Genomic DNA, 22,644 nt, shown 5'->3' with positions numbered 1-22,644 from the left:
TTATTTATGCTTATGGTATCTTTGTAATTTAATTTAAGTTCAGTAAATATTGGTAGAAAATAAATTGTGTTGTTACTTAAAACACACACACACCCCTAAAATAATCAAGCTGTCTTTGTGTTCTTGTATGCCAGCCCAAGGAAATTTTGCATCTGTTTATCTCTGTGCTGCCTTTCCACCCAATCCAGAGTCCCCGAAGCAGTGAACATTAAAATATTAAAAAGCATTTAAAATTCAAACATTACATATAAAATATTTAAAACAAATAAAACATGACATAAAACACATCCAAGCTTAAATGCATAAAACACAGGCAAGGCTGTTCCTGCCAAAGTAGCATTTCAGAATGATATAATTGCGTATGGCAATGTCCTTTTGCAATTATGAACTTTTTCATTTCTTGAAAAATAATAACAACAATAATTTGGCATGTTCGATATTGCAGGTTGCCTCGAAACCACGGTGGCAGAAAATTCTGTCCCGAAGAGGGTAAAAAGAAATGAAAATAGATTCCCTAAACGATTCCTAGTAAAGCACAGCTGGAAAATACCGTTAATTTGCCCTTGGTGTTCCTTGAAACGTTATTTATGTTTTGCCTTTTTAATTTAAACGAAGCAGGTCTCTGGTATGAAGTCTCCGCTGGTAATGGTTACATTCCCGCCGATAAACATCTCTGAACGCATGCCCTTTGAAAGCCAGATTGTGATTAAAGCAGATCTCTGAGCAAGAGGTTATTAATATGAAAGCTAAGCGGCCTCTGTTGCCGAGAGACCCGTCTCTTCTGGGAATTCATAATTACAGTCGGTCTGAAGTATTTGCAAGCATTTAAGGCGGAGGGACCGCAAGCAAGTGTGGTTTAGTGGATAGTGAGATGGATCAGAGAATCATAGAGTTGGAAGGGACCACCAGGGCCATCAAGTCCAACCCCCTGCACAATGGACTTCGAAACCTTTCCTATTCTTACAGATCACCAGACTAACCCAGGGTAAATCTTGCTGTCGCTTGGAGGGGGGGGGCGGAAACCTTGCGACAGCCAACGTGGCCTTGTGTTCAATACCCGCCAGGAGCACTCTCAGTTTCTCTCCAGTAGGTATATTTGCCATCACTTGAAGAAGCGGCAAAATCCATCATTTTCTTATATTTGAGTGAAATGCGTTCCAAAAGACAATGTTCTGAGACACGGTAGTATAACTTCGACTTGCCTATCAGAGCAACGCTTTCTCAGCTGTATCTCATAGTGATGTCTGCCCTCTCTCGAGCAAGGTACGCCCACTGATGTTCCCCATGTAGCTGTTTCAACGGGGTCTCTGGTTAAGCAGGGATACCTAACCTTTTTGAGCCTGTGAGCAGCTTTGGCATTCTGACGCAGGGTGGTGGGTGCAACCACAAAATGGCTGCCGCAGGAGGCAGAGCCGACCACAAAATGGTTGTCGCAGGAGGTAGAACCAACCACAAAATGGCTGCTTCAGGAGGCAGAGCCAACCACAAAATGGCTGCCGCAGGAGGCAGAGCCAACCACAAAATGGCTGCCGCAGGAGGCAGAGCCAACCACAAAATGGCTGCCGCAGGAGGCACAGCCAACCACAAAATGGTTGTCGCAGGAGGTAGAACCAACCACAAAATGGCTGCTTCAGGAGGCGGAGCCTACCACAAAATGGCTGCCGCAGTAGGCAGAGCCAACCAGAAATGGCTGCCGCAGGAGGTAGGACCAACCACAAAATGGCTGCTTCAGGAGGCAGAGCCTACCACAAAATGGCTGCCTCAGGAGGCAGAGCCAACCACAAAATGGTTGTCGCAGGAGGTAGAACCAACAACAAAATGGCTGCCGCAGGAGGCGGAGCCAGCCACAAAATGGCTGCCGCAGGAGGCAGAGCCAGCCACAAAATGGCTGCCGCAGGAGGCAGAGCCAACCACAAAATGGCTGCCGCAGGAGGCAGAGCCTACCAGAAATGGCTGCCGCAGGTGGTAGGACCAACCACAAAATGGCTGCTTCAGGAGGCAGAGCCTACGACAAAATGGCTGCTTCAGGAGGCAGAGCCAACCACAAAATGGCTGCTTCAGGAGGCAGAGCCAACCACAAAATGGCTGCTTCAGGAGGCAGAGCCAACCACAAAATGGCTGCTTCAGGAGGCAGAGCCAACCACAAAATGGCTGCTTCAGGAGGCGGAGCCAACCACAAAATGGCTGCCGCAGGAGGCAGAGCCAACCACAAAATGGCTGTCGCAGGAGGTAGAACCAACCACAAAATCGCTGCCACAGGAGGCAAAGCCAACCACAAAATGGCTGCCGCAGGAGGCAAAGCCAACCACAAAATGGCTGCCGCAGGAGGCAAAGCCAACCACAAAATGGCTGTCGCAGGAGGTAGAACCAACCACAAAATGGCTGCTTCAGGAGGCAGAGCCAACCACAAAATGGCTGTCGCAGGAGGCAAAGCCAACCACAAAATGGCTGCCACAGGAGGTAGAACCAACCACAAAATGGCTGCTTCAGGAGGCAGAGCCAACCACAAAATGGCTGCCGCAGGAGGTAGAACCAACCACAAAATGGCTGCTTCAGGAGACAGAGCCAACCACAAAATGGCTGCTGCAGGAGGCAGAGCCAACCACAAAATGGCTGCTGCAGGAGGCAGAGCCAACCACAAAATGGCTGTCGCAGGAGGTAGAACCAACCACAAAATGGCTGCCGCAGGAAGCAAAGCCAACCACAAAATGGCTGCCGCAGGAGGCAGAGCCAACCACAAAATGGCTGCCGCAGGAGGTAGAACCAACCACAATTGGCTGCTTCAGGAGACAGAGCCAACCACAAAATGGCTGTCGCAGGAGGCAAAGCCAACCACAAAACGGCTGCCACAAAAGGCTGAGCCAACCACAAAATGGCTGCCACAGGAGGTAGAACCAACCACAAAATGGCTGCTTCAGGAGACAGAGCCAACCACAAAATGGCTGTCGCAGGAGGCAAAGCCAACCACAAAATGGCTGCCACAAAAGGCTGAGCCAACCACAAAATGGCTGCCACAGGAGGTAGAACCAACCACAAAATGGCTGCTTCAGGAGACAGAGCCAACCACAAAATGGCTGCTGCAGGAGGCAGAGCCAACCACAAAATGGCTGCTGCAGGAGGCAGAGCCAACCACAAAATGGCTGTCGCAGGAGGTAGAACCAACCACAAAATGGCTGCCGCAGGAAGCAAAGCCAACCACAAAATGGCTGCCGCAGGAGGCAAAGCCAACCACAAAATGGCTGCCGCAGGAGGTAAAGCCAACCACAAAATGGCTGCTTCAGGAGGCAGAGCCAACCACAAAATGGCTGTCGCAGGAGGCAAAGCCAACCACAAAATGGCTGCCACAAAAGGCTGAGCCAACCACAAAATGGCTGCCACAGGAGGCAGAGCCATCCACACAATATCAGGGAGTGGGGTTATGCATAACCGTAATAGTAACTGTTCAACATTTCAGGCAGACGTTCTGCTTAACAGGGTGCCTTTTAAAATTGACATATTGTTTAAAAATATTTTCTGTTCTACACACTGCTTACCTTCAGCCAGGCAGTGAAGACCCTTGTTCTGTGGTGTCAGCTGCTGCCAGATCTGCATCGCCAGTCTGAATCCCTGCTGAGCAGGAGCCCCACCTGGCATGCCCACTTTCTAAAAGTACCCGGAGGGCGCCAAGAAAGGTGTTGGTGGGCTCCATGGCACCCACAGGGACCATGTTGGGGACCTCTGGGTTGGAGATTTTCTCCTCCTGGTTTTCTGTCGCATCCCTGGAAGAAACCGCCCACAATCTCTATTTTTGGTCTCTAGAGCCTTAAGCAGCTTTTAACCGGAGATGCTGGGAATTGAACCAGAGACCTGCTGCATGCAGAACAGAAGCCCTGCTACCGAGCTGCAGCTCCTCCCCTGAACAGATGATGTGGAGTTAAAAGCAGTGACTTTGGCCTCCCCTGTCTTCCTCCAAAAAATTTTTCCCAGCTATAATTCTGACCAAATTGTAAATCTTTAGCTCTTCACACTCTTCCCCCCCCCTTCTTAGACTGAGGTCTTGAGCAATAAAACCATAAAACTTAAATACGACCCATGTCTGAAAACACCTCCCTTCGACTCTTCTCTGCAGCCTCCAAAAAATGAGCTACAAAATAAGTTCACTGAGGGTCAGAGTCCTCCAAGAGGAACTGAACCTTTTGCTCCAAAGTTGCTTGAGAAAATGCGGATAATTTGTTAAAACATGGTATAATCCATTCTAGCCTAAGTTGGTACATGTAAGGACAATGCAAAAGGATACGTACTAAGAAGTCCACTGACTGAAAAGGGCAGGGACACAGCTGGTCTGAAAAAGGGATTCTTAGCATACGACCCAGCAAAACCATTGATAAAGGGCAATTAAATCTTGAATGCATAAAGATTCTACATAACTTTGGAAAAACCAGAGAATCCAGATAGGAAAGAGGATTACCCTTAGATAACAGGCCCAGGGCATGTCCTCCGAGCATCAAAATGAGAGTAACTCTTATCTCTAGCATAGATCAATTTGGCCACTTGTTTTTTACATTGATCTACAGAAGAAGAGTAAAGGTCTTCCACCTTCAAATTTGCAATTGATAGCTTATGTTCAAAATGCTGGAGCCAGGGAGCCTTATAAGAGTCCTTGAGGGTTAAGCTTACCAAGCTCTTAACACTCAACATCAGTTAAAATATTTTTCCTGATGAGAAGTACTCTTGTTCTGTTATCTGTCCTAATAGTGAGCTAAAAAAATGTTAAAAAAACGTTTCTCTCAGAGTAGATATGTTCCGTGCCAGAAATATTCATCTCTGAAAATAGAATAGCTGTAAAAACGGTGTTTGTTTCATGAGCTCTCATTAAAGACTATTCCTGAGGTTTTATTTGATTGCTGCTGTACTTGCTAATAAGTCTGTGGGTATGATTTAATCAACTTGCACATTGCCTTCGGAAATTTAAAGGCAAACAACATAGCATGGTTTCAGTAAGCATTTGGCTGCTTAGAACGTTCTCTGCAGTCTTCCGGCATATCTCATCTTACAAACTGGATTAATCAATAGTTTAAGTAGGTAATAGAGCAAACGGCAACTGTTGCTATGGTGGTCTTTTATCTAAGGTCTTTTATGCCTGGAAATTTTACCTTTGGTTCGACACTGTCTAGACCCACACTTTTCTGACCTGAATTCCCAAAATCTTATGCATGATAATTGTTTGCCCCGGAGAAAGTCCTGGAGAAGTTTTTGTACTGCAGAATCACCAGCAAATATCTGGAACGTCTTGAGTCCTTGCCCCTTGAAAACGCTGCTTTGTAATTGGCTGTAATGTTTATTGTTAGAAAAACGTCACCACCACCCCCCAGCTCCCAGTGAGTGGAAACTCTGAAATGCCTCCACAAAATGGGGAGAAAAAGAGCACTGTAGCCCGGTGCTCAGCTGCCCATCCAGTGCGATTTCCTGGAAGTAAGCCCCATTGAATAACAATGCCTGCAAACACTCACTGATGAAGCTGAGTAGAGAAGACACTATGGGGAAGGGGGGAATCAGGTGGCTACGTTGGTTCCTGAGTATGCAAACACTCACTTCTTTCCCACCCCCGTCCTCCTGGCCCTGTGGCTCCCGTGTGTTGCACTGGCTGGAGGAGGAGGAGGGGAAAACCCGGAATGCCTTATGCACAGAAATGGCTACAATTTGAACTGAGTTGATCTCGGAGCAGACTTTAAATCCATGGCAAAACGGCATTGGGAAAACCCGAGGAAAGTGTGGGGTGAGAGCGAAGTGAACTCTGAGGGATGAAAAAAGTCATGCATAACTCCAAGGAAGAGCCGAGTCAGTCCGGGGGCGAATGTGAGTCAATGTACCCATATATAAATGACCAAAGACAACCTTTGGATGAAGAGCCAAGTGTAGCTACTTTGTTCTTTCAAAACATAAGGGCTGCCACGCCAGGTCAGATCAATAGTCCATCTGGCCTGGCATTATTTTGTGGAGAGTTACCAGCAGATGTCCTTGGAGGACCTGCAAGCAGGGCACAGGGGGCAAGTGTTGATGCCCTCCACAGCCTGTGAACATGGAGACTTGGTTTAGTTGTTGTACTCAGAGGCCATTGACGGATCTGCCCTCCCAGGGTTTGTCCAGTCCTCTCTGAAAGCCAACTACCGTGATTTTCACAGCAGCAAAGGGGGGCTTGTGCTTGCATAAAACTGAAGTTTTGAAATAAACATTTCAGCAAACAAACAGGGGCAAACCCTCCTGGGACCCAGAAATATTTTGTCTTTGTTCTCAAAAGGAATGAATGAGAAGCCGTGTAACATTGGGGGTGGTGTAGAATTCTAGGGGTTTGAGCACCAAACGATAGTATTTATAGGCAAGTGCACTCGATTTTCTCTTCTGAAGCAAAGGAGAGGGAGAATCACCATGACAGGAAAAAGCTTCTTGAAGCCCTTGATATGAAGCTGCCTTCATTCTTAAAGAAAATCAAAGAAATCTACCCTTGGCCTGTTCCTCTTAACCTTTGTGACACCACAGCTAGCCAGGGTCTTATGGCTTTTTAGCTGATGTTCACAGTTTCGCCACTCTTCTGCAGAAGGTCAGGAAGTAAGAAGAGAGAGAGAAAAGTTGGTTTTTTATATGCTGACTTTCTTTACCACTTAAGGGAGACTCAAACCGGCTTACAATCACCTTCCCTTCCCCTCCCTACAATAGACACCCTGTGAGGTAGGTGGGGCTGAGAGAGAGTGACTTGCCCAAGGTCACCCAGCTGGCTTCATGTGTAGGAGCGGGGAAACAGGTCCAGTTCTCCAGGTTAGCCTCCGCCACTCATGTGGAGGAGTGGGGAATCAAACCTAGCTCACCAGATCAGAGTCCACTGCTCCAAACCACCGCTCTAAACCACTACACCACGCTGGCTTTCAATAAGAGGGAAACACTGAAAGATGTATAAATGTAAGGCACTTTCTGCCCTTTATTTTTTAGTTTAGCATGGTATAAAAGCTAACCTACTCAAGGGCTTAGCTGAAATACAGTCTGGCCACGTTTATTCTTGTGGAGACTAAAAGAAGAAAACACGCCGTCAAGATACAGCTGGTTTAGGGTGACCCCGTAGAGCATTCAAGGCAAGAGATGTTCAAAGGTGGTTTGCCATTGCCTGCTTCTGTGTGGGCCGAGAGAGTCCTGAGAGAACTGTGACTGGCCCGAGGTCACTCAGCCGGCTTTATGTTGAGGAGGGAATCAAACCCGGTTTTCCAGATTGGAGTCCGCCGCTTTTAACCACTACATCACGCTATTCTTCATTGCTATTCAGGTTACCAAAAAGATTTATAGCCTACTCTCTAGTCCCATGGCCCAGAGTGGTAAGCTACTGCAGTCAAAAGCTCTGCTCACTACCTGAGTTCGATCCTGATGGGAGTCAGGTTCAGGTAGCCGGCTCAAGATTGACTCAGCCTTCCAAAGTCGGTAAAATGGGTACCCAGCTTGCTGGGGGTAAAGTGTAGACGACTGGGGAAGGCAATGGCAAACCACCCCATAAACATAGTCTGCCTAGTAAACATCACGATGTGACATCACCCCATGGGTCAGGAATGACCCAGTGCTTGCACAGGGGACGACCTTTACCTTTTTTTATCCTAGTCATGGAACATAAACCAAGGCTCACCAATAGCTTGATTTCCCTTCCAGGTTATAATTATTGATGGTTTCGGGTTTCTGCTTTGCTTCCACAGAGTTGCGAACTTTTGATTTGAGAACTGTGACTGGCCCAAGGTCACCCAGCAGGCTTCATGTGGAGGAGTAGGAAATCCAGCCCAGTGTGGTGTAGTGGTTAAGAGCAGTGGTTTGGAGCGGTGGAGTCTGATCTGGAGAACCGGGTTTGATTCCCCACTCCTCCACATGAGCGCCAGAGGCTAATCTGGTAAATTGGGTTGGTTTCCCCACTCCTACACATGAACCCAGCTAGGTGACCTTGGGCTAGTCACACTCTCTCAGCCACACCTACCTCTCAGGATGTCTGTTGTAGGAAGGGGAAGGGAAGGTGATTGTAAACAAGTTTGATTCTTAAGTGTTAGAGAAAGTCGGCATATAAAAACCAACTCTTCTTCTTCTTACATGTTATTGTTTTATAGATGTACTGGTTGCTGCTATAGTTAAGGGTGCCTGGTTTTAAAGCTGTTTATAGCTGTAGTTATGATTGTATATCTTTTGGATTGTTTTAAATTGTTTTAATAAGTTTGTTAGCCGTTCTGAGCATGGCTTGGCCAGGAGAGGGCAGCCTATAAATCCAACAAATCAGCCTAAGGAGAGTTTTTGAGTCACTGGAAGCCCCTCTGTGGCTCGGCAAATTTCCAGTATGTCTGGCCAAGTGCAACCTTTGTCTCCCCCTCCCTTTCACTTTCAAAGGTAGATGTTGACAGGTGCTGTTGGCACTTGGGTCAAAAAGATTGCCTGCGCTTGTCCTTACATTTTAAAAATACACAGTATTTGCAAAATGCCTGTGGATGCTCTACATGCCTCATCTCAGTTGTCCTTAAGCAGCCTTTCAAGGTGAGAATGGTTATCCCCCATATTACACATGGAAGCGGAGAGAAGAGAGGTTTGCCAAAGACCATCTAGTACAAGGGTGTCAAACTCAATTGTTACGAGGGCCAGATATGACATAAACGTCACTTGGTCGGGCCAATATTGAGAGTGTGTAGTGGGGTGGCTGGCTTGTTGGCCGGATAACAGCTCTCAAGGGTCCGGATCTGGCCCCCGGGCCTTATGTTTGACGCCCTTGATCTAGTATGTGTGCAATTGTATATGGTTGAGCTGAGGTTTGGAGCATGCTGGCTCACAGGACACACTTCTAGGCTGCAATCCTACACACGCTTTATTGGGGAAGTCAGCCCCATTTTTTGAAGTAAATATGATTAGGACTGAGCTGCTAGTCACCTTAACCAACTCTCCCAAAATGTTACCCCCCCCCAAAAAAAAAGATTGTGGGTGTTTTGCATGGACATGTGGTGATAACTGCAGAAAGGCTTGGGTAGCACACCCCAACGGCAAGATCCCACCAGAAGCCTCCCGCTCTTAAGGCGACTTTGGAAACAACCAACCATTTGAGGCTTCCAAAGTTTCTTCGTGGCTTGGTGTTGCTGTCCAAGGTCCTGAATTTGTGCTTTGCCATCACCTTTTCAGCGTCTCGGAGTTGAACCAGAAGAAATCAGCGTAACTGGTTGGGAACTGGATATTGACAGGAGCTCCTTACTGCTCCTAGCTGGGGCAATATTAGATATGTGTGAAGGCAGTGCTCTTACACAGCGTGCCACCATATTTTATGACAAATAACAGTGGCAGTGCGACGATCCCTTGAAAGCATTGTATCCACTTTAAAGCTAACTGTGGGCTGTGTTTGGCTGCGATAGGCATGTTTGGCTTAAACTAAAGCAGCTGCCAGGGAAAAAAAAAAGCAAACAGTTTCTCTCTATGCTTCCCTTCATTTTTTGAACATCTGCTTATTAGCTTGAGGATTACCTGTTCAGAAGGCAATAATTTACCTGCTTACTATAGTAAATATGAATACATTTTCTTTCTGGAAGAGTGAAGGGAGGCATTATGCATAATTGCAGTTGTATTGCTCTGGGACAGAAGTGCATTCAGATAATCTTCCATATAATAGGAGAGATGATTCATGCTTTTAGAAGGAAATTGCATTTTGGAGCTGTTAATGCTCCGTTTATGGAATAGGTTAATGGGCCCAAGTACGACGTAATATACTCTAATGGGATCCTGTCCACTGTTAACCCCCATGGATTCCTAATAAAACAGGATAAATAATGTTAGCGTTTGAAGAACTAGGGAGATTAAGACAGACTAACTGGGTGTATTAGCACTACATTCTCACCCACAATACAGAAATATGTTGCATGTAGGCAAATGGTTACTATACCGAGTGACTCTTGAGACAGGGAGAAGAAATAGAAGAGTCAGTTTTCATATGCCGACTTTCTCTACCACTTAAGGAAGAATCAAACCCTTTCTTACATGCCCAGGGTAATGCCAATCACCTCTTTGGGGTCAAGAAGGAATTTTCTTCCAGGCCAGGTTGGCCAGGGATCCTGGAGGTTTTTTGCCATCTTCTGGGCATGGAGCAGGGGTCACTATGTGTGTGTGTGTGGGTGTAATTGTGAATTTCATGCTTTGTGCAGAGGATTGGACTAGATGACCCTGGAGGTTCCTTTCAACCTTCTGATTCTAGTACAAGACAGTGCTTTATATTTAGATGCATATCCTTGGATGAAAAGGAGTTATTGCCCCTTCTTCCTCCGTTTCCTCAAAAGCAAGTATGGAACAAGATGAGTAAACTCTGGTTGAAGTGGAAGTCTTCTTTAAAAAAAAAAAGATCTTGCTGTGTGTAGAGATGTGAAGTCCTGAAAAGAAAATGGAAGAGTTTAGAGAAATTTTGAGTTTTATGGACCACTGAAAAACTCTTCTGAAATATTTCCCCCCTTTTTGGAATGAGTGACATATGCTGAAATAGCATGGGATGTTGCAGTGATGAGGCGTCATATAAATAACTGAAGAAATACCAAGGCTTCCTAAGTAGCTTCCAGTCATAGTTTATTTTATTGTTTAGTGGCTGTATTTATGATGATGTTTGATGGTCTGTTTTATGGTTTTGAGGTTCATACTCCAGTTCATCTCCTAACGTGGCTTATGCCATCACATGCCAGCAATGCCCTCCCACCCTCTACAGTGGACAAACAGGCCAGTCCCTGTGACAAAGATTGAATGGACATAAGTCTGACATCAGAAACCACAACATTCAGAAACCAGTGGGGGAACATTTTAACCTTCCAGGACACTCAGTTGCTGATTTAAGCAGTTCTCTTACAAAGGGATTTCAAAGGGAGATTAGAAAGAGAGACTGCTGAATTACAACTAATAATGAAGCTCAAGACTATGCATTCTTCTGGACTGAATAGAGATCTGGGATTCCTGTCTCATTACCAATGCTGATTTCTCCACGCCTACTACCCCTCTGCATATCACACCTAATCCAATCACACCTCCTAATGCCATTTACTTGCTTTTGGCATTTACATTGCAATTGTGTGTCTAATTCACCCTTCTCTACTTAAGGATAGACGGACTCACATTCTAGCTGTATCTGAAGAAGTGAGCTGTGGCTCATGAAAGCTCATACCCTGCCAATAATCTTGTTAGTCTTTAAGGTGCTACTGGACTCTTGCTCTTTTCTATTACCTTTACCACTTGTTAGCTGCATTATATATCAGGGAAAATGCTGGGTACAAACATTTCAAATTTGTCAAAGAATTATATAATGGTATCCTGCAGTTCTTTCTTGGCTTTCCTTTACATTTGGTTGCCCTCTCCTCATCACTTACGAACGACAGAACTTTTTCCCTTTGAATGTTATTTATTTATTAGATTTATACCTTGCCCTCCCGGTCACTGCTGGGCTGAAGGTGGCTTTCAGCACAATAAATACAGTATGCAGTATATTTAACATCAACATTAAAATATCCAACGGAGAACTTTAAAACTACAAAACCCAATTTAAAACACAGACAGCACCCCAACTCAATCGCTGGCTCCTATAAATAAAAGTCCTTGGGAAGGAGGTTGGCCTAAGATGGAAAGCAAGAAGGCCAATAATCTCTGAGAGGCCCAAAGGCCCAAGGACAGAAAAAGGCAATGGGGATGGAGAAGGAAGGAACGGTGGAGTCTAATATGGAGAACCGGGTTTGATTCCCCACTTCCCCACATGAGTGGCAGACTCTAATCTGGTGAACTGGATTTGTTTCCCCACTCCTACGCATGAAGCCAGCTGGGTGACCTTGGGCCAGTCACAGTTCTCTTAGAGCTCTCTCAGCCCCACCTACCTTACAGGGGAGGGGAAGGGAAGGCGATTGTAAGCTGGTTTGAGTCTCCCTTAAGTAGCAGAGAAAGTCAGCATATAAAAACTAACTCTTCTTCTTAAAAGGGGAAAAGGGTAGGAAGGATAAGGAAAGGGAAAAAAGGGAAAGGAGGGGAAAGGGTTGGTAAAGAAGATGATTTCATATGATTGTGTATTGCATGTAACCTGTGGATTTTTCTTTGCATCTTGCGCAGTACAATGTTTTTCCCCTTTTCTTTTCAGTATACAGAGGCCAAAAAGCAGTGCTGGTACTTCGAAGGAGTGTATCCTATATACTATTTGTAAGTGATCTTTTCTCATTATGGGTTTACGTCTATGTGCCTGTTGTGCAACTGATTCAGGTTCTTAACCACTCTGCTAACATTTGGTCAGTAATTAACTGCTGAAATGGGTGACCTTTTTTTTAATGAAATGGTTGACCTTTTTTTTTTATGGAGCCCTACGGGGAACCTAGAGGAAGTCAGAGCAAGGAGCCGAAAATTTCCTAGGAACGATTTCCAAATCAGAATTCCTCCCCCTAAACCCACCAAGTTCTGCTCCAAATAACAACTGAATATAGTTTGGCTCTTAAGATTTTTAAAGCTAGTGTGTGACAAACATCCAGCTGTTCCCTTTGAGATTCAGCGTGGTGTAGCAGTTAAGAGCAGTGAACTCTAATCTGGAGAACTGGGTTTGAATTCCCACTCCTCCACATGAATGGTGGACTCTACTCTGGTGAACCAAGTTTGTTTCCCCACTCTTCCACATGAAGCCTGCTGTGTGACCTTGGGCCAGTCACAGTTCTTTCACAACTCTCTCAGCCCCATCTACCTCACAAGGTTGTTGTGGGGAGGGGAAGGGAAAGTGATTGTAAGCTGGTTTGAGTAACCTTAAAGGTAGAAAAAATTGGGGTATAAAAACCAACTTTTCTTCTTCTTTCCTGTGGCACCCAGTCTCCAACGGGCTTCTTTCTGGTACAGAATCCGACTCAAGGGAATCATAATGCTAAATATTTATGGACATGAATTTGCTCATTCTTTCATTTGTCAATCTTCTATAGGTGCTTGGGCCTGTTGGTGCTTGGTGTAGTGGTGATGGGACCTTTTGCGTGCTAAGCAGATGGTCTTCCACGATGTCATGGCCTGTCCCCTATGTAGGGACCAGCCAGTGTTGTGTAGTGGTTAAGAGCGGTGGACTCTAATCTGGAGAACTGGGTTGGTTTCTTCACTCCTCCACAGGAAGTCAGCTGGGTGACCTTGGGCTAGTCACAGCTCTCTCCGAACTCTCTCAGCCTCATCTACCTCACAAGGGGTCTGTTGTGAGGAGAGAAAGGGAAGGAGATTGTAAACCAGTTTGATTCTCCTTTAAAAGTAGAGAAAATTGGCATACAAAAAATCAACTCTTCTTCTTTCTTCAACCCTGACCTCAGTCAACTACCAGCTCTTCTGCTTCATAAGAACCCATTGCTTCACCAACACAAAGAAACATCTTCATCACAAACACTGCACCCCCATCCATTGGCCTCATGAGAGGGTTGGCTGTATATAGTACACATGAAGCAGCCTTATTCTGAGTCAGACCTTTGGCCTATCAAGGGCAATGCTATCTACTCTGACCGGCAGAAGCTCTCCACGGTCTCTGGATCTTTTGTATGCCCGAGTATCTTTTCTTTTCTTTTTTTGCTGGGGATGAACCTGGAACCTCCTGCTGTTCTGCCAAATCCTAGCAGATTGTAAGATCCAGAGGCAATAGCACACTGGTGAGGTTTTAAGCAAGTCAGGCTTTTTATTTTAACAGACTAATTTACTACCATATATCAAGTACACTCTTCAGCATTAACAAGCACATCATAAGCAACACAACATACGTTCTAGCCCCCAGCATTAGGCAACAAAATATACTTACAAACCCTCCCTTCTTCTTGTAACCAGATTCCTTCTGGAATGGCGAGGGAGGGGTCCCAGAGCCACAGCCCATCTCTGTCTCTCCCTCCACTCCTCTTTCCTAACCTTTTAATCTCTGTTCCCAATCCAGTTACTAACCACAAATCAGTTACACCTGGGGTGCTTCCAGCCCTTGCTGGTAGCCTGCAGCCTTATGCTTAAAGGAACATTACCTTGTTGCCTTGGTTGTGTGGAGGAGTGAGGCATGGGGAGGGGCCGTGGCTCAGTGGTAGAGCATCTGCTTGGCATGCAGAAGGTCCCAGGTTCAATCCCCAGCATCTCCAGTTAAAAGGACTAGGCAAGTAGGTGATGTGAAAGACCCCTGCCTGAGACCCTGGAGAGCCGCTGCCGGTCTGAGTTAGACAATACTGGCTTTGATGGATCAAGGGTCTGATTCGGTGTAAGGCAGCTTCATGTGTTTGTTTATGTGTTCATCCTCCTCGAGATGACCTGTTCTTCCGCGATTTCCCCTACGCCTGCACACAAAGCAGATGCTCTTACCAGCAAGCCAGAGCCCTTCCACAAGTAAAAGCACCAGTTCCCAGATCACTTCTCTCCTAGTTCCAGGTAACTGTCATTTGTGGAAAGATTCACAGGCTATTGGCCTGGAACAGATGGCTGCATTTGAGTAAGATATTCCTTGCATCAAAACCTAGTTCTGTTCCATCAGGGTGTTTTGTCGTTTCTACTTCGCGGCAGGGAGGGCGTCATGACGCCGTTCGTCGGCCTTCGCTTGTTATGCGTTCTGTGCCGTCACAGCAGGAGTCCCGTTGCTGTGTCTACCTACTCACGTTTGTAGAAAGACAACATCTTCCCCTTGAACATATGGCTTTATGCTCTCAGTGGCAGAAGAGCGTCTGGAAAGAGAACGGCTCCGCCATTTACAGCGCAGGTTAAATACGGCGAAGATAAGCCCTTCAAATGTGTAGCGGGACCAAACAAAACAGGCCCCTGACAAAGTGATCCATCATAGGTGGAGATGCCCCTTAATAGTATCTTTTGCTAGGCAACCAATCTGGCTTCTTCATTAGGTGGCTCAAGATTGATTACTCCTGAGCAAAACATGTATATATTCCAAGACATCATTGATATGAATTGGACTTTGGTTGTGCTCACACCTCCTGAAACGGAGACCACTGATTCATTGTGTTGCTTCTGCTCTTTATGGGTGTCCCTGTAGATGATGGCAAATGAGGGAGGGACTCTGCAGTCCCTTCCCACCCCCCTCCACTGTGGAAGCATAGTGGGCATTGATGGGAGGCCAGTCTAGTCAGAATAATCAGTTTCCTGCCCAATGGTCCAGTGGGGTTCATTATTTTATGGGGCTGACAGACATAATTTACAGTCTCCTCCTTGGCCTTAATACATTTTCATTCTTCACAACGGCCCGTCGCAAAAGGATTATAAACAACAGTGAGCTGTGCTGGCGGAGGCTGTAACTGACCCTCAAGACATGCAACTTCGGCGGCTCACGCATATCCCTTGCTAACTTTCTCTCTCGTGGTCCTTTCCCTGTTCTCTTCTCCATTGCTCCTTGGGACAGGGACTTGTCCGTTTGGCTGTCAAACTCATGTAAGTTGATGGCACTGTATATATTGTTGGACACGCCCTCTCCATAGCCCCTCCATGTTATCATCACACTAAGCTTGTAGGCTGAGAGCGACTGGCCCAAATTCACCCATTACGCTTTGGGGCTAAGCTGAGATTTGAAACCAGGGCTCCCTAGTGTAAGTACAGCACTTATAAGAGGAGGAGGAGGAGGAGAATTGGTTTTTATATCCTGCTTTTCTCTATCTTTAAGGAGTCTCAAACCGGCTTACAATCACCTTCTCTTCCTCTCTCCGCAACAGACACCTTGAGAGGTAGGTGGGGCTGAGAGATCTAGGAGAGAACTGTGACTAGCTCAAAGTCACCCAGCAGGCTTCATGTGAAGGAAACCCGGTTCTCCAGATTAGAGTCCACCACTCTTAACCGCTATACCACACTGTCTATGCTGGATCCGATCCATGATCCATCTAGTCCAGCTTCCTGTTTCCAGCAGTGGCCAACAAGATGCCCCAGGGAAGTCTGCAAGTGGGGCCCACAGACAGAAGGCCTCAACTGCTGGCTGCTCCCCAGCATCTGACTATTGGAGGCAGGAACCTGGAAATCTCATTCAACAATCTATCCTCCAGACATTTGTCCAGCCCCTTTTTTATTCTATCTAACCACATCTTGTGGCAGTGAGTTCCACAGGTCAGCTCCCTGTTGTGTGAAATAGTTTTTGCTTCTGTCGATCTTGAATCTTTTGCCAGTCCTAGGGTGACCTTGAGTTCTAATATTATGGGAGAAGGAGAAAAGTTACTCTCACCATTTTCTTTACACTGCATAATTTTGTAGACATCTGTCCTTGTCAACCCACAGTTTCCTCTCCCCCAACTAGAACTCCCTCAGTGGTTTAATCTTGTCTCATACAGAAGGTGTTCCAACCTCGATATCATTTTTGTTGCCCTTTTCTGCACCTTTCCCATCTTTCCAATTGCCTTTTGAGGTGCAGAACCATAACTGTAACCACTGTACCACATTGACACACTGGACAAACTTTGTGTGACAATTTCACCTGGGCTGATCTCAGGGGAGATCGAAGAATCCGGTTTTAACAGGAATAGGAAGACCCGGGATTTGCGAGGGCTGGCCACAAGGTCATCTCTAATGGACGGAAAACTCATGCATAATTCCAAGGAGGAACCGATGGAGTCTGGGGGTGAATGGGAGTCCAAGTACCCATGCATAAAGGATCTATGAGACCTGATCTTCTTCTTCTTCTGTTTGAACATCGAGCCTGTAAATGTCGGTTGAATAAGTTGTTATCATAAAGGTCATTTTCTGGGTTTTGTGTTTCTGCTTTGTCTAACCAATGACATGTTGAGATCTGATGTTCTCCGGCTCATTAAACACACTGCAGGCCTGGTCTTGTTGAAAGCTGTCATATTATTATTGCAAAGGGAAATGAGGTGTTCTTCTGAAAGCAGAGGGATGGAGAACACACATCTCAAACCCTTTCAACCCTGACGCAGCTGTTCTTTGGTCCAAGCCAGGTTTAGTTGAAGTCTGGAAAAATCTATATCCCTAATGGCTTTGGATTAGAAGTTGGAGCGAGTGATTGAGCAATACTTGCACTTTGCTTAATGCTGCTCCATGGTCATAGTTGAGGCTGGCTTTCCCCTCCCTCTTTTGCACTATATTGCATCCACCCTTCCTCTAAGAAAATGGTCTCTAAATGTTCCAGAGCTGGAACAATCTTTAACCCCCAGGCAGCAACATCACCACATTACAAGCATGAGCAAGAAGTAACAGGATAACAGAGGCGCATGAGAGTCACATGGCAGGAAGAGGAGGATCCCTTCATGTGCTAAAAGGAGAGCCTCTCCACCATTGAGTGCCTCATTGTCCTTTGCATGTGGAGACAAGAGATGGGGCACCCTTGCATGTCTATGCATGCAAACTATCAGCAGGTGTTTTCAGCCACAAAATGTAGTGGTAATGCAGAATTGTCTACAAAGACCAGACCAACTATGAAGAGCACTTCCTGTTCAGTGGGAGAATTTTTATTTTCTTTTTTTAAATTTCCTCATAACTCAGTAGAAAACTAAGTCTAGTATGCTGGCCTGTGAGCAAAGGAGTTGCATAATTTTTGCATTCTTAGTCATGGCTTTGGAGCATTTAGGTTATCCTGACTTATGCCTTCTCTGCCTTTGAGTTTTGCAATGTAGTGTCTCTGGGGGAAAAAAGCATATCTCGCTATCATCCTTGTACTGTTTTATCTAAAGTTGTCCAACGTCTGTGGTCAGGAGACAAATGTGTTTGAGATATTTGTGGGCTGGTTTACATGCCAGCGATTAGATTGCTGCCCTCATTTGATTGAGGGAACCCCATTCTACCTGAGGGAGTGACAGATATCAGTCTTCAAGCAGCGGCTGAACGAACACTTGTCAGGGATACGAACATATGAAAAGCCATGCTGGATCAGACCAGGGCCCATCAAGTCCAGCGGTCTGTTCACACAGTGGCCAACTGGATGCCCCTAGGAAGCCCACAAACAAGACGACTTTAGCAGCACCCTGCCTGGATTCCACCGCACCTAGGCCTGCTCCTCTGATACTGGAGAGAATGCTCTAGGCGGATCCTGCAGCATGGTGTAGTTGTTAAGAGTGATGGTTTGGAGCGGTGGACTCTAATCTGGAGAACCGGGTTTGATTCCCCACTCCTCCACATGAGCGGCGGAGGCTAATCTGGTAAACTGGATTTGTTTCCCCACTCCTACAAATGAAGCCAGCTGGGTGACCTTGGGCAAGTCACTCTCTCTCAGCCTCACCTACCTCACAGGGTGTCTGTTGTGGGGAGGGGAAGGGAAGGTAATTGTAAGCTGGTTTGATTCTGCCTTAAGTGGTAGAGAAAGTCGGCATATAAAAACCAACTCTTCGTCGTCTTCTTCTGCATTGAGCAGGGGGTTGGACTAGATGGCCTGTATGGCCCCTTCCAACTCTATGATTCTAGAGCAGACCCATATATAAAGATATGAGTCCGCCATATATTGGGCCCTGAATCACTCAGAAGCTCATCATGTTTTGTTATACTTACATGAATCATCCATCTGCAATGGCTTATTCACGCAAGTGAATCATTGGTCAGTGTTGGAGCACCCAACCGTTGCGTTCCTCAATTTTTCTCTCGCCTGTGGTGGAAGTTAGAGAAATTTTATCTCAGCGTGCAGTGCCAGGCACAGGGCGTGTCGCTTATTGTCTCCGAGTTCGTCCCTGGGGAAAAGCCCCTGACTACGAACGTAGTAAGAACCAGTGGAATCAAAGGCTGAGGACATCTCGGAGCTAGCGTCTGTGACGGGGAGGGCATTAAACATGCCGGCTTCTTTAGAGGCCCAAATTAGCACCGTTTGCCATCTCGAGGGAGGGCCCCATCTGTGCCTTATGCAGCCATAGCAACGCAGCCCAGCGCTCACCTCCAGATGTAGAATCTCACCCGTGACATTCTTCAAAGTGGCTCTTCTGGCATCGCAGTTGCTGGATCTTCGTGTCTGTTCTTCAGCTAATGTGTTGACAGATTTGAAACGACCGGCTTTGACAGAACTGCAGCCCGCTGAGGTTTTGTTTGCTGCTAATGCGTGTCTGCCGGGCAGCCTCTTGCTTCGCAATTCCCAAATGTTCTCTGTTTTTTTTTTTTTAATTTGCATGCAGATGCCGCTCCTACGAAGACTGCTGCGGTTCAAGGTGTTGCGTAAGGACTCTTTCTATTCAGCGACTATGGTACTTTTGGTAAGTTAGCGTTCCGCTTTTCTAAAGAGTTGCGCCCATTTCACTGTTACTGCTATGTGATGAACTTATATCACTTTTATACCAGGTTAACTGATGTAGATTCACCCGTTCACCCAACCCAGGAACCCTGAGAATTGTAGTTTGGTACAGGCAGGTGGATTCTCTGTTAGAAATTTCTGGCCCCTTTCTCAGAATTCTCAGGTTTCTTGTGGGAAGGAGCATGTCCGTTCCGATGTAACCTGTAGTGGAAAGGCACCTGTGTATTCTCAGATGTGTCTGTTTCGAACATGGCCTTCCATGTTTAGGTGCTCTTGAGCACTGCTAACTGCATGATATACTTACCACGTCCCTGACTGGTGATATGATGTCTGGCATGAGTACTTGCCTTGACTACGTATCATTGCAAATGTTAATCTGCATTGTAAGGTATAAAGGATTTTTCTTTAAAACCTTTCAACTGCAATATGTTTCTGGGAGCTCAAGTATTTTTGTGTTCCATAAAGTCCTTCAGTGTTACTCCTCTGAAGATGCCTGCCACAGCTGCTGGCGAAACGTCAGGAAAGAAAATACCAAGACCACGGTTACACAGCCTGGATAACCTACAAGAACCAATGAACTCTGACCGTGAAAGCCTTCGACAATAACTAGATAATTCTTCCAGATGGTTCTTCCAGTTGGTTTGCAGTCAGCACTCGATGGTGGACCATACCGAAAACCTGGTTCCCTGGGAGTATAATCCAAGTATTTTAATTACCACAGGTCAAAAAGATCATGTCAAGGCATCACAGAATTGTTGAGGTGAATTCCTGATGTGGCCAGTCAGCACACCAATGCTTGTAACTCTGATAAACGAACAAATGTATCATGTGAAAACAGAAATCTGTCTGTATTGTCAAGACTAGACCTGAGAATTAGCAGCAGGGATTGAGCGGCAAGGAACATAACAGCAGAGCAAATATTCTCCGTTGTTATTTGAAACATTGGGTAGGATGCAAACATTCAGTTTTTAGTATACCTGTTGGAGTGTTTAATTCAGCATTTGCATAGCAGGGGACAGAGTATAAGTCTAAATGATTGGATGCATTCAGACCTCACATCAGATTCTAATTAAGTTGACATGGCTTGTTGTCTTGCTACCATATGAGCCTTCTTTCCCTCCCCTGTCACGCAGACTATGATTTAAACACTCCTGATTTGAAACAAGCTGTAGTTCCCTGCGGGTGACTTGGAGTCTGTTTACTCCCCACAAACTGGGATTATAAATCATGGTGTAGGGATAGACAAATTGCAGTTCTTCGAAATATTCACAAAGCATGGGAAACCAGAATGGTCTTGCTCTAAGGAGGAGGAGGGCATCTTGAAGCTTGGGAGATTCCCACTGGCTGTCCAGGGAGGCAGGACTAATCTTATCACTTCCTGCCTCCCTGGCGGGAATCTCCTGAGCTCAGTTTACTTCCTGCCTCGCATAGGGAGAGCAGCTGAGAAGTAGCTCTCTGCAGCAGCTACCCCGTCTTTCTTCCAAACATTTTCTCTGTCTTAGCAAACTTCCTCCTTTCATTACTGTTAGAAAGAGAGGCCTCAGTTTCCTCGATCTCCCGCACGCGCCTATTTTCTATCGCGCCGTCTTCTCTTTCTCCTTTCTTTGTCCGCTCATGGCAGAGTTAGTGGATCGGGAGGAGTCCAACGGAGACGGCTTTTAACTGAGGAGGACGCCGACCCAGGGCTGCTGTCCTCTCTGCCATTTGGAGACAATGAAGTCTCCAAAAGCTGCAGCCGCAGGGAGAGAGGGCGAACGAGACGCTGGCGCCAAAACGAAAGAGACAAACTGGGCCGCTGAAAAAAGGCACAAAAAGGGCCTTGGCGGATAAAACGGCCCCAATGGCTACCAGTTCAGCCCTGAGCAGCCACAATGGTAGTCCCAGTCCTCCAGAGGATATTTCCCCGAGCCAGCAAACAAAGATGGACCAGACTCCGAGGTATAACGTACTACACTGCATCAGACAGGCGATCCGTCTCTCTGTCCAAATTCTTCCCATGGTTTAAACAGTTTAAAAGGGATCATGTTAGAGCTACATACCTCGTCAGTTTCCCCTTCCACAATCTGAGAATAGCTTTTACCTCCCTCTGGTTTCAAACTATGCCAGTGGCTTTGTTAGCTGGACGCTGCTCCCAGCGCCATGGACCGCTCGCCTGCGTATTTGTGGAGCTGCAGTTCCAGAGGACCCTACTACATTATATTCTGTTCCGTCCTCTTTATACAAAGCCCAGATCTAAATTTCTCGCAGCGTTTCTAAAGGGCAGATTCAGAGAAGCTGCTCTTTCTCCTCTCAGACACTGATCCAGTTGTCTCATATAGAGTGTCACTCTTTCCCTTTGCAGCCAAGACTATCTGGGCTAAAAGTGTTTTTAATCAGGGTGTTTAATGCGTTTAATTACTAGCTTCTTTTGGGGGGGGGGTCAGACTGTTTTAATGTTGTTGTTTATGACTACTTGTTATTTTAGATTTCTGAAATTACCCCCCCCCCAACCAGTACTTAAGTTTGAAATCTTTTTAAAGTCAATGCAATCTGTTTCTGTGTACAATAGGATATGCATTGTTTTGATCTATATTTAGCCAGCGTAGAAACAGCTATTGATTGTCCCTGGCTATCTCAGTTTGTGCAGAGAACAACCATTTCTCAGGTTAAACCCTGGAGGTTGCTGCAACAGTAGATAAGAATGAGGGATTTTGCCCTTTTGGGACAGCCATGACTTTAAATTATAACGTTATGTTTGAGAAGGGACCTTAGCCTTACGAACAAGTTTTTGGAAGTTATTAGTCCACAGGCCCATCTGCTCACACATAACCCCTGTTAATAATTTATTGGTCATCGAAAGCCTTAAAAAAATAGAGCCAGGTGTCGAGTTTTTAATTTTCCTGCCTTGTTGCTTGGAGACGGTGCTTACTTGCCTCAGGCAGTCCTTTGGGGGAGCTATTCACAGGCCTGGAATGGAAAGATGTAGCACAATTTAAAAAGCGAGGCAAACAATAGCGGCATGGTGTACACAGAAGATAGTTTTATTTATTTACTTTATAGCCAGCCTGTCTTGCTGAGACACCAGCCAGGCGGAGCACGCAATATAAAATAATGTAATCGGACACCGTAGGACACCCAGCGAACAATGCTATAAGACTCGAATTATGGTAGCAAGAAAAAGAATGCAAAAAGAAAAAGGTATCAGACACGAGGTACATGATTAACGATGCAGAAAATGGAATTGCAAAAGTAGAAGACCACACTGTAAGAGCAGGATAAAACATACAATAAACACTAGGATGATTGCATTTCTGTTACTTTTATAAAGAGGTATCTTCTTAAATCATTCCTATCTGGTGGTGGAAAGTGCCGTCAAGTCGCAGCCAATTTATGTTGACCCATAATTTATGGAGAGCCAGCACGGTATAGAGGTTAAGAGCTGTGATTTGGAGCGGTGGAGTCTGATCTGGAGAACCGGGTTTGATTCCCCACTC

General features: G+C 45.9%; 1 protein-coding gene across 1 annotated transcript in view; it reads left to right on the top strand.

The window, feature by feature from the left end:
* The window catches only part of VOPP1 (VOPP1 WW domain binding protein), a 49,663-nt gene that overhangs the window by 21,866 nt on the left and 5,153 nt on the right, over positions 1 to 22,644 (top strand). Inside the window, exons 2-3 of the mRNA XM_056857040.1 lie at positions 12,125 to 12,183; positions 19,056 to 19,133. Coding sequence (XP_056713018.1) covers positions 12,125 to 12,183; positions 19,056 to 19,133 — 137 coding nt within the window. The remainder of the gene's footprint in view (positions 1 to 12,124; positions 12,184 to 19,055; positions 19,134 to 22,644) is intronic.

This window comes from Euleptes europaea, chromosome 11, assembly GCF_029931775.1.
Source record: "Euleptes europaea isolate rEulEur1 chromosome 11, rEulEur1.hap1, whole genome shotgun sequence".
Lineage (NCBI taxonomy): Eukaryota > Metazoa > Chordata > Lepidosauria > Squamata > Sphaerodactylidae > Euleptes > Euleptes europaea.
The sequence above is the reverse complement of the archived record's forward strand: the minus strand, read 5'-3'. Positions and strand labels throughout refer to the sequence as shown.